The sequence below is a fragment of the Engraulis encrasicolus genome, chromosome 10, assembly GCF_034702125.1.
Source record: "Engraulis encrasicolus isolate BLACKSEA-1 chromosome 10, IST_EnEncr_1.0, whole genome shotgun sequence".
Lineage (NCBI taxonomy): Eukaryota > Metazoa > Chordata > Actinopteri > Clupeiformes > Engraulidae > Engraulis > Engraulis encrasicolus.
In genome coordinates, this window is record NC_085866.1 from 42,857,068 (window position 1) to 42,868,530 (window position 11,463).

The following is an 11,463-nucleotide window of genomic DNA, read 5'->3' on the forward strand; positions in this document are numbered from 1 at the left end:
CCTCTATCTCTCTCTCTCTCTCTGCTGAGCCGGTGAACTGAGCTAGAGAGAGCAATAGAGACAGACAGAGAGGGATGTGGAGGGACTCCACTCCACTCCACTCTCACAGCTCCAGAAGCCTCACAGAAGAAAGGGGGGAAGAGACGGGATTTACCAGAGAGGTACTGTGCCTCTCTCTTCCACAGCTTTCTCTCCTCAGGGCCTTTTTTTGTTTTGTTTTTTTGGGAGGAAACATACCTCTGGACCAAAGATGACTCATTTTCTCTCTCAAGTCCTTGAGGAAACCTCGGCAGATATCTGGTGACATAGAAAAGGGACACAAAAGGAGACATTTGTCATCTGTTCTTTTTCCTTTTTAAAGCTTTTTTGTTTTCTACATTTTTTTGCAAGGACAGAAGACATGAGATAGCTTCACCAAGAAGACAAAAGACACACACACACAAACACACACACACACACACACACACACACACACACACACACACACACACACAAACACACACAGGAGACGGTGACAAGGGGCAGGCAGGCAGGCAGACTGGTGGCAGCAGCCTGCAGTGCTGAGATGAGCGTCTCCACACTGCCTCAAGCCCATCCAGCCTCAGGGGCAGGCGGTGGCAACCCATACAGCCCCTTGGACGGGGGGGACCCGGTGGCCGGGGGGTTCGGTGGTGGTGGAGACTGGAGCATCAATGGTGGTGGCGGCAGTGGCTGTATCAGCAACAGCGTCGGGCACTGGATCCTCGCCGTGGTACTGTCGCTCATCATCCTGTTGACGGCGTGCGGCAACATCCTGTTGATCGTGCTGGTGTTCGCCCACCGCTCCCTGCGCTGCACCTCCAACTGCTTCCTGGTGTCGCTGTTCCTGTCCGACCTGATGGTGGCGCTGGTGGTGATGCCGCCGGCCCTGCTGAACGTGCTGTGCGGCGCCTGGGTGCTGTGGGCCGACTTCTGCCCCGTCTGGCTGTGCTTCGACGTCATGTGCTGCAGCGCCTCCATCCTCAACCTGTGCGTCATCAGTCTGGACCGCTACTTGCTCATCATCTCGCCGCTGCGCTACAAGCAGCGCATGACGCCGCCGCGCGCCCTGCTGCTGGTGGGCGGCGCCTGGGGGCTGGCCGCGCTCACCTCCTTCCTGCCCATCCGCATGGACTGGCACCGGCTGGGGCGCGGCGGGGAGGGCAATACGACGGCGGAGCTCGAAGACGTGCTTGGTGTTGGTGGTGGTGGTGGACTTGGTGGGAACGCCACCACCACCACCGCCGCCTTCCCGGGGCCGCACTACTACCCGCCGTCGTACTTCCAGCGCTTGCCCTCCTCGTCCGGAGGAGGGGAGACAACGGTGCAGTGCCGGCTGCGCGTCACGTTGCCCTTCGCCCTGGTGGCCACGTTCCTCACCTTTTTCCTGCCCTCCACGGCCATCTGCTTCACCTACTGCCGCATCCTGCTGGCGGCGCGCAGGCAGGCCCGACGCGTGGCCGCGCTCTCACACCCGCCGTACCCACACCACCAGCACCAGCACTCCCCGGGGCCGGGGGAGCCTTCGCGACCCCCTACCCCAGGACACGCAGCTCCTGACGGGGATGACTTCAGCCAGCCGGACCCGCCACCCTCACGCCACGCACCGGTGAGAACATGATGAATAGGGATGGGAGAGGATGGGGAAAGTGGGTGGTGGAGAGGGTGGTCACACAGAGGCTTGGTAGTGGCTTGGTCACCTACACTTGTTGAATCGTTTTAATTAAATGAAGTTTAGTATTGCCTTTGAAGATTGCAAAATTTGAAAATTAAATAGAGCCAGACAATGACATCCAACATGAAAGAAGTTCTTAGAGCCATTTGCTTGCGAATGCCGTACACTTAACTTCGGCCTTGGTACGAGAGCATTGTGCCCATAGACTGTATACACTACAGGCTTTGACTGTACCAGATTCACCAGACCCCACTGAAGTGTCAGGAAGGACGAACAGATAGAAGAGTACAACCAGAGATTCAGAGATATGCCAACATAATAGGTTTCTATGGGCACCTAACGCGATGAGGTTCCGGTCTGCCTAAAGGGCCGTGTCATAATGCTCCTACAATGAATAGAACAGTCCTTAGGTCTGCCTAGGTCTGCCTAAAGGAGGCCATAATAGAACCAGGAAACAATGGGCCAATGGAACCTCTCTCTCTCTACTCTCTCTGGTACAACCGTCCTTCAATTGGTGAATAACAAGGCCTGAAGTTATACATGCACATTAGAAAAGGCTTTTAGAGTAGATTGAGGCGTTCTGAATAGAAAGTCTTCTTTGGTGTGACACACTAATAAGGGCTTACAGCGCAGACAGGGCCTATTAAACTTGAGAAGAGAGAAGAAAAGGGGAAATGTTTTTCCGCAGTGGGATACAAAAAAAATGATAGGTTTATCCTCTGCACAGGAGAGGGGTGGCAGCTTAGCAGCGTGGGGGCGGTGGTGGTGGTAGGGGGGGGTTGTATTGGGGTGTCATGAGTGGTGAGAGAGATTAAAATCTTTCGGGAGAGAGGGGGATTGTTACCGGGACCAAGTGCAATGGCCGTCATTGAGGATTGAAGGCAGTAGGTGTGTGTGTGTATGCACATGTGAGTGTGTGTGTCTGTGTGAGTGTGAGTGTGCTTTCAAGGGACTCTTGTAATGTATTGCGCTCTTCCAGGGCCAGCGTCTGAGTGTAGCACCAATAAATAATCATGGCCAGCTGTTCCATGGATACGGATGGGGTGGGATGCCTGGATATGGGGCTCTGGGATGGAAACATACTGCCCCATAAATGATACTGGAAACCTGCTCTCTTGCATTCCTCCTCTTCATCACTCCTTTTCTCTCTCTCTCTTTCTCTCTCTATCTCTCTCTCTCTCCATCCATGTTCCTCTTCCTCTGTGTCTCTCTCTCTCCCCCCCTCTCGTTTCGCTCCTTTTCTGGGTACTCATTCTCTCCATCTTCCCACCTCTCTCTCCCTCTGTGTGTGTGTGTGTACCACCAGCTCTCGGTCAACAGTGAGCGGAGGCTAGCCCACCGGCAGGGCAGGAGGGCGTTGAAGGCCAGCCTGACTCTGGGCGTCCTGCTAGGGCTGTTCTTTAGCACCTGGCTGCCTTTCTTCATCACCAACATGGTTCAGGTGGGTGGACTCACTCTCTTGCTCCTTGTGTCCTTGGCAAACACACACGCAAACACACACACGGACGCACATCGTATTCACGCACGTACGTGCATGCAGACGCACTCACTCAAGCACACAGTCCAGGTGAAAGGACTTGCTCTCTTGCTGGACGCGTGCGCGCAGTCCAGGTGAGTGAACTCACTCGCTGAATGTGTCCAGGGACACACAGACACACACACACACATACACACAAAAAGCTATAGGTCAAACAGGGAGGTGACCCCTGGGGGCTGGTTCTGCTACTTGAGGAAATATTGTTCGATTCTGTGCCTCAAACTCCTTGCTTGCCGCCATTTCTGTGACTGCGCATGCGTGAGGGTGTGTGGGTGGTTCATCGATTTGTAGCGTGCCGGTTTTCATATATTGTGGCATGAGAAAGAGGGAGCTGGTGGGTGAGATGAGAAAAAATACAATTACGGGAAAATCCTCTGGTTTTGTAATAGATTTCCTTCCGTTGCGCCTTCCTCCTCGCCTCTGTTTCTTTTCTTGACGACTACATGTGGAGCGATTCAGGCGGGGACGAATTAACATTAGGATGAATAGTGCGCTATTTAATTCTATAATTACAGCCACCCCCTCATCCCGGTTTTCAATGATCCAGTCATATCAGCTCCATCTGCGTCCCTCTCACGCTCTCTCTCTCTCTCTCTCTCTCTCTCTCTCTCTCTCAAACACACACACACTTCTCTTCCATGAACCACTCATCCCCTACTTCACAGTTAGTGTGCTATGTGAATAACGCACTGCCCCCCCCCCTCCACACACACACACACACACACACAATCACCACCCACCCACACCCCCAACATGCACGTACGCATGCACACACGCACACACACACATTTTTCCCTCACCCATCTTTCTCTTACTCCTCCCATCCGTCATATATAATTGTCAATTTATGGCCATGCATTGCTTACACCTGGAATTGGCCATATACTTTTTCTCATCAAATTTCAAGGTTTAATTAATTATTCCTGACTACAATTACGAGTGACATGGAATGGGTGTGAAATGATGTATAAAATGATATGCACGACAAATGAATGCATAATGCAGCCTTATGTTCATGTGTGAGTGACTGTTTCTGTACAATACAATCCACATACTCCTGACAAGACATGGCTGGGCCGATGTGATATAGTGGTATTTTGTGTGTCAATGATGGACAATTTTAGCCATGTTGTTATTGGGAACGATATATCCTGCAGATTTTAGGGGGTGACTGTTTGTTTTCACTATTCATTAAATATTTTGAAAGTTGCTGTGCATGTAGTCTTGTATTCATCTAAAGATTAATACCTAAGGGGAAACATGCAAATTATGTAATTTGAAGTCTCATTTGCTCTTAAAGAAAACACATTTTCTTTGGTTTGTACTGACAGATGCACACCAACCTATCTAACACTGATATAAAGGGCAATGCAGATGTTTCAAATTTCCATCTAATAGCCGACGGTTCTTCTCTCATACACTCACTTGGAGATTTGAAGCATTTCCACCTGTCAATCTTGCAACCCAGATTGCCTGCTTGAAATTGCCTATCAGAAACACCTAGTCCATTTTGATTGCAATTCCAACCAGGATATCCAGTCTTCAGATACAAAATCGACAGTTGAAAATGTTTCAGATCTCTTGGCCACCCACCTCCCCTCCCATTACTTACCTGCTCTTCTTCCTCCTCCTCCTCCTCCTTCTCCTCCTCATGTGGGCTGTGTGCGAGTGGTCCCACTCTAGCCCCCTTCTGCTTTCTTCCTCCGACTCTCCTCTCTCCTCATCTTCTTCCTCTTCTCTCTTCATACTCCTCCTGGCATTGTGCGAGTGTGTCCCAGCCATTTTCTTTGACACCATCATGAGTTATGGGCTATTGTTTTAAAATGCCATAGAATATCCAATATTAGTATCAGCCTTACATATTGTGTTGGCCTCTCTGTAATAGTATGTCTGTGTATCTTAACTGTCACTATTTCCCAATATCACGTGTATGAGCCTTGGAAGTGTATCAGCCTAATTAGTCATGCCCAGTGATTGGAGACTCTGCGGAGTTCACCAAAGACTATCCAATAACTGTGCGTGATTACGAGGGCTGATACACTTCAAAGGACGCACACTAGATTTTGGGAAATACCCAGAGTCAGTGTCACTTACCTGCTCCTCTCCTCTTCCTCCAGGTGGAGTGTGAGTGCGTCCCAGCCATGTTTTGATGCTTCTGTTTCAAAATCCCATATGATATCCAATACTAGTATTGGCCTCATGTACTGTCCAGGTATATTGGTCTATCTCTACTAGCATCAGTGATACTAGTTTTACAACTATTATCAGTCTATCCTGCTCCTCTTCCTCCTCCTCCTCCTCCTCCTCTAACTTCAAGGCGGTGTGTGAGTAACCTGGCACCTTCTTTGGTTCCATAACATGGCTGACTACTGTTTCAAAATGGCATATGTGTGTAATACTAGTACAGGTCGAGTTTTTCATAACTAATAATCACTTAATGTACCTGCTCTTGCTCCATCCTCCTCTTCCAAGCAGTGTGTGGATAATCCTGGCCACCTTCTTCATGAGTTCACGCTCCATCACATGGTGGTCACGCTGGGCTCCTGTTTCAAAATTCCATATAGAATCCAATACTAGTATTGGCCTTACGTATTGTCCTGACATATTCCTGATTTAACCACTTACGCTTGTTCTTCCTCTCTCCTCTAGGCAGTGTGCTAGTGTGCCCCGGTGATGCCTTCTTTGATGTCATCACGTGGCTGGGCTACTGTTTCAAAATGCCATAGAATATCCATTACTAGTACCTGCTTATTGTTACTTAAAGGTGCACTGTGTAATATTTTAGTAGTTTATTTCCAGAACCCATGCTGCCCTTTCACAATGTTACCTTTTTCATGCATATTTACCACCACCATCAAATTATAAGTATTCATTATGACTGGGGGAAAAATGCACTTTTCATACATGCAGTTTCAGCTGCAAAACATACTGTACTTTGGTCATACTAGTAAATATTAGTTAATTACTTGGTAAATATTCATCAAAAGATTGAATTTGACAATTGGCAGCAAAGTTTCAGTGAGCAGCATAGTTGCAATAGCTTACTTACTCCGACTACCATCCTACACAGTGCACCTTTAACATTGACTTACCTGCTACTTAATCTTCATCTACTTCTTCCTCACCGAGGCGATGTGTGGGTGCGGACCAGCCGCCTTCTTTGATGCCATTGCGTGGGTGGCCTGTTTAAACATTCCATGTAATATCCAATACTAGTATCGGGCTTACATATTTAAGCGGTCTTGCAACGCTTATAGTAATCTCTAAATACAGTTTATTAAGCGGGCTTGCCACGCTTATAGTAATCTCTAAGTACAGTTTATTATTATGCTTGCTTGATTCTCTTATGCAGGTCAGTAAAAATGGAAACCGCTTCTCCTCCTAGGCCTTTCGAGATAGAGACACCGTTCAAACACTAAAACAACCGGCTCGGCTTGGAGATTTCAAAAAATGCTTTGTGTGTCCATACCCTTGTGGTTTTTTTTTTTTCCTTTTCGTCGATTTTGTGCAAGTTTGGGTGCCCATAGAAAACAATGGTAGAACCTTCAGAGACAGAGTTCCGTCCACTCTTCAGATCAGAGTGTAGGAGGCTTTTTTGTTCATAAAACATCAACACTTGCACCTAGAAGTTTAGTTGACGCGTTGTATAGCGAGCTCTATGAGATGACTCCAAACGGTGAAACTGTAAAAAGTGCTGGGCTGGCCCAATGGCTTTTCCCTATTGATTCTTGAAGTGCCTTTCTGAAGAGGTCAGCACATCTTCCACAAGAGGTCCATTTGTGACTGAACCGTTTAACCTATAAACTTCATTCAAGGACTGTTAGAAGATCACATGTATGACTCCAATCTGTGAGCAGGACACATGCCAATTCTTTTTAGTTTTTTTAACAACAGCGATCTAAAAACTAGAAACTGATTTGATTCTGCCCTCTGCCTTAGAGCACAATACTAACTGCCATACAGACAGTCAGAACAGGTGCTGCCAATAAAGGGTTCCATGTCAACTGTCACTTTCTCTCAACATTCTATTGTTAATGAGCGAGCGGCTGCACTACAATTCTAGAATTCTATTGTACAGCTCTTCAATGTCATGTGATATTGTCTTGCTGGAAAACTTGTGACATCCCGCTGCTTGGCTCAATGGTAAAGGTGCTAGATTAGAGATATGGAGGTTGAGTTCGAATCCCAACCGGACCCATGTGGATTTTCAAAATTATATCATATGCAGTGTTCCTTAGCCAACTTAAAATAGCATGTATGTCATTTAGTATATCCCCAAAACACGGAGCTACACTTTCAAGATGGCTGAATCCAAGATGGCTGAATTATTAGGCCCTTAACTTCAGACTGGGTGGATGGATTTTTCCCACATTTTTTTTAGCTTTGTTTTCTCAATAGTAGTTTGTTTTTAATTTAGGTATAGAGATATCAAAAATAAAACTGCTCAGCTCTGCCCCAAAAGGCAAGCCCGCTTCCAGCATTTTCTGTGAGAATGCAATCTAGTTCCTGATATATTCCCTGTAGTCCAAATATATTTATTTACTTACATACTATTGCTCCCATCCTCCTCTTCCTCTAGGCGGTATGTGAGTACTTGTTGGCCACCTTCTTTGACACCATCATGTGACTTGGCTTCTGTTTCAAAATGCCACACAATGTACAATAATAGTATCAGCCGCCTTCCATATTGATCTATTGGTAATAAAGCAGTGTATATTAACATTCACTTACCTACTCCTCTACCCTCCCTTCCTCCTCCTCCTCCCTCTAGGCGGTGTGCGAGTGCGTGCCGGCCACCTTCTTCGACTTCATCACGCAGCTGGCGTACTGCAACAGTGCCAAATAATATTCAACACTAATACTCCTCTTCTTCCTCTCTCTCCTCTCCATTCTCTCATCCTCCTTCTCCTCCCCCTTCTAGGCGGTGTGTGAGTGCGTGCCGGCCACTTTCTTCGACTTCATCACTTGGTTGGGCTACTGCAACAGCACCATGAACCCCATCATCTACCCGCTCTTCATGCGCGACTTCAAGCGTGCTCTGGCACGCCTGCTGCCCTGCTGCTCGCCCTCCGGGGGGCACTCTCCGCGACGGCCCTCGCCCGCCCTCTCGCTCTCCCTCCGCAACTCTGGCGAGCCCCAGTTGCCCTCCGAGGAAGAGGACGAGGATGAGGATGACGAAGACGATGATGAGGAGGGGGGGTCACTCTGCTCCGAGGAGGGGGAACGGCCGCGGCGGCTTCAGCCCACAGAGCCGCCGGCTACTGCTACGGACGCAGTGAACTTACTGGACGCGGAGCAGGCTCGCATAGAGCTGCCACTGCTGCTGCCCAACCAGGTGGACACTCTGGACTAAGGGCTGCCTGGGGGGTTTGGAGATTATGTGTATACGTATTTGTATTTGTTTATATGAGTGAGTGTTTTTAATGGTGAGCGGGGCCGGATTAAGATGCCCGGGGGGCCACCGACAAAGTTACATGTATATGGACAGTGTCATAATTACAAGCTAGGAATTAAGGATAACATGTCTACCAACTGCACTCAACACAACAGATGACATTTTTAATATCTTTTCAACTCTGCAATTTTTCATTTTTGGACAATCAGGGCCCCCCTGGCAGGTGGGGTCCCCTAGGCTGCAGCCATATCTAGCCTGTGCGTTAATCCAGCACTGTTGTTGAGGGAGTAGGTAAATGTGTAAAGGAGGGTGTGCATAAAGTTGCCACATATAGGTGGACACGCTGGACTAGAGGGCAGGGGATGTGGGCTGGGGTTATGGATTGTCTAAGTGTCACTGTGCGTTAGTATTCCTGTTTTATATGAGTAATGGACTGTATATGTTTTGGGAAGCAGATGAGCAAGGGAGTGTGTGAGTGAAGGGCAACCAGAACTGCAATAGAGGTGACAGGTCCAGGGCTGGGCTGGGACCAAAAAACAGTGAGGGCACTTTGTTTTTTGTTTTTTGCAAAAACGTACCAGCCCCTCAGGCAACCCCCTGCTTTTTTACAATATTATGATTAGCTTGGTCCGTTATCTATATTAAAGATAGATCAATGGGCAATCTGAATTAAAGAACCAAAAAAAAACCCAACAACAGCATTGGCCCCTGATGACTGTCGGCCCACCAGGAAAACGCCCTGTATGCCAGATTACCAGTCCAGCCCTGGACAGCCAATCATGGGTGACTGGTTATGGAGGTGTTGGGCTTGTAGCCCAAGGGTTACCCTGTTCGATATCCCAACAGCCTGGGTGAAAGTGGGTGACTGAAGTACACTGAGCATGATATCCCCACAATGTTCTCTTGGAGAACATCTTGGGCTGCCACCTTGCACAAGTGAGGCATGGATGCAGTTTTTGTTGTGCTTGTGTGCTTGTGTGCTTGTGTGTGTGTGTGTGTGTGTGTGTCTGTGTGTCTGTGTGTGTCTGTGTGAGGTATATATTTGGAACTACAGTAATTAAATTGTTGAAGCAAAGTGAAGGATGCTGGGGGGAGGTAAAGTTTTAAACATGTGTCAGGTGTGTGTGTGTGTGTGTGTGTGTGTGTGTGTGTGTGTGTGTGTGTGTGTGTGTGTGTGTGTGTGTGTGTGTGTGTGTGTGTGTGTGTGTGTGTGTGTGTTTGTGCGTGCGTGCGTGCGTACAATGTGCATTAAATTGGGGGGGGGGGGTTTAAACAGTAGAGATGTACATACACTGTGTGCAGAATTATTAGGCAAACATGTTTTTTGACCATATTGTCCATTATATGCATATTTTCCACCACCAACCTGGACATGAACACCTATTGGATTTAAGCATTCCAGGTCATGCATATTGGTATAATAAGAGACAGTGTGATCGGAGGGGCCCAATACCCTATATCAGGGCAAAATTAGTGTGCATAATTATTAGGCAACTTTGTTTTCCTCTGGGAAAATAGGCCACAAAGGAGATCTAACAAACTCTGAAAAGTCTATAAACAATTTTGAAGTCTTCCAGAGGGATGTGGCTGTCTTGAAATTGCCCAGATACTGTATTGGTCATATCCGTCTAATGCACCATTACGAAGTCATCAGTGTCACATGCATTGTGCTCACAAAGTAACTGCCGGATTGAGAAGAATTGAAGGTCAAACTATCACAAAATGATTACCCTGCAGTGCTGTTATATCCCAGAACTGAAACCTACATTGTGTGTCCACAAGAACATTGTATTCAGCACTCAGAGACATGACCAAGGTAAAACAGGTTGAAACCTGAAGACCACTCAACAAGAAATGCAGTCAAGACTGGGTCAAGAAAGGTCTTTAGACAATTTTGTCAATGGTTTTATGAACTTGTGAAAGTGACTGTTAATGGACCAGATCGATGAGCCCATGGCTAGATCGGTAATGTGCACACTCAGATGAGTTCCTGAGTTCTACTCAAATGCCAGCAGAATACTGCATAAATACCATTGTCTTCTTGAAAGTTGCAAACTTTTCCCTCACAGATCCAGCTATGGGCTCACCCACCCTGTCTGTCAATAGTCACTTTCACCAGTCCATAATACCTTAAAAAACTCTGTCCTAGGGTATTTCTTGACCCAGTCTTGACCTAATAAACTTGTTAAATGGTTGTCTGGTGTCATCCCTTCTTACCTTTGCTATGTCTCTGAGTGCAACAACAACCTGTTCTTCTGGACACCTGATGTAAGTATGCATTCTGGAATATGATAGCACTGCAGGGTAATAATTTTCTTGTAGTTTCACCTTAAATTCTTCAAATTTTTGGCAGTGACATTTCATGTGAGACTGATGACTTTGCAACGGTGCATTTGATACTTCTGTGCTAACGTTATCAACGTCTTGCCAATTTAAAGAGAGCCACATCCCTCTGGAAGACTTCAAAATTGTTTATAGACTTTTCAGAGTTTGTTAGATCTATTTTGTGGCCCATTTTCCCAGGAGAAAGCAAAGTTGCCTAATAATTATGCACACCGGATATTGGGTGTTGGGCTCCTTTGATCACACCCCCATCTTATTATACACATATGCATGATCTGGAATGCTTAAATCCAATAGGTTTTCATGTTCATAAAGGTTGGTGGCAGAAAATACGCATAAAATGGACAATATGGTCAAAAAACATGTTTGCCTAATAATTCTGCACACAGTGTAGAGGTACCAGTGAACTGAACTGAAAAGAGGTAGAAAGGGCATGGAAGAGGAGATGACCTAACCTATGATGATTTAGAACAGTGTGGTTGTGTGTGTGTGTGT

At 47.1% G+C, this 11,463-nt stretch overlaps 1 protein-coding gene across 1 annotated transcript; it reads left to right on the plus strand.

The window, feature by feature from the left end:
• Window positions 1-564: 564 nt before the first annotated feature.
• On the plus strand, window positions 565-8,613 carry htr6 (5-hydroxytryptamine (serotonin) receptor 6). The gene is made up of 3 exons (XM_063207640.1): window positions 565-1,627; window positions 3,000-3,134; window positions 8,152-8,613. The coding sequence occupies exons 1-3, from the start codon at window positions 566-568 to the stop codon at window positions 8,581-8,583; spliced, it is 1,629 nt and encodes a 542-aa protein (XP_063063710.1). The 5' UTR covers window position 565; the 3' UTR covers window positions 8,584-8,613.
• Window positions 8,614-11,463: the final 2,850 nt, after the last annotated feature.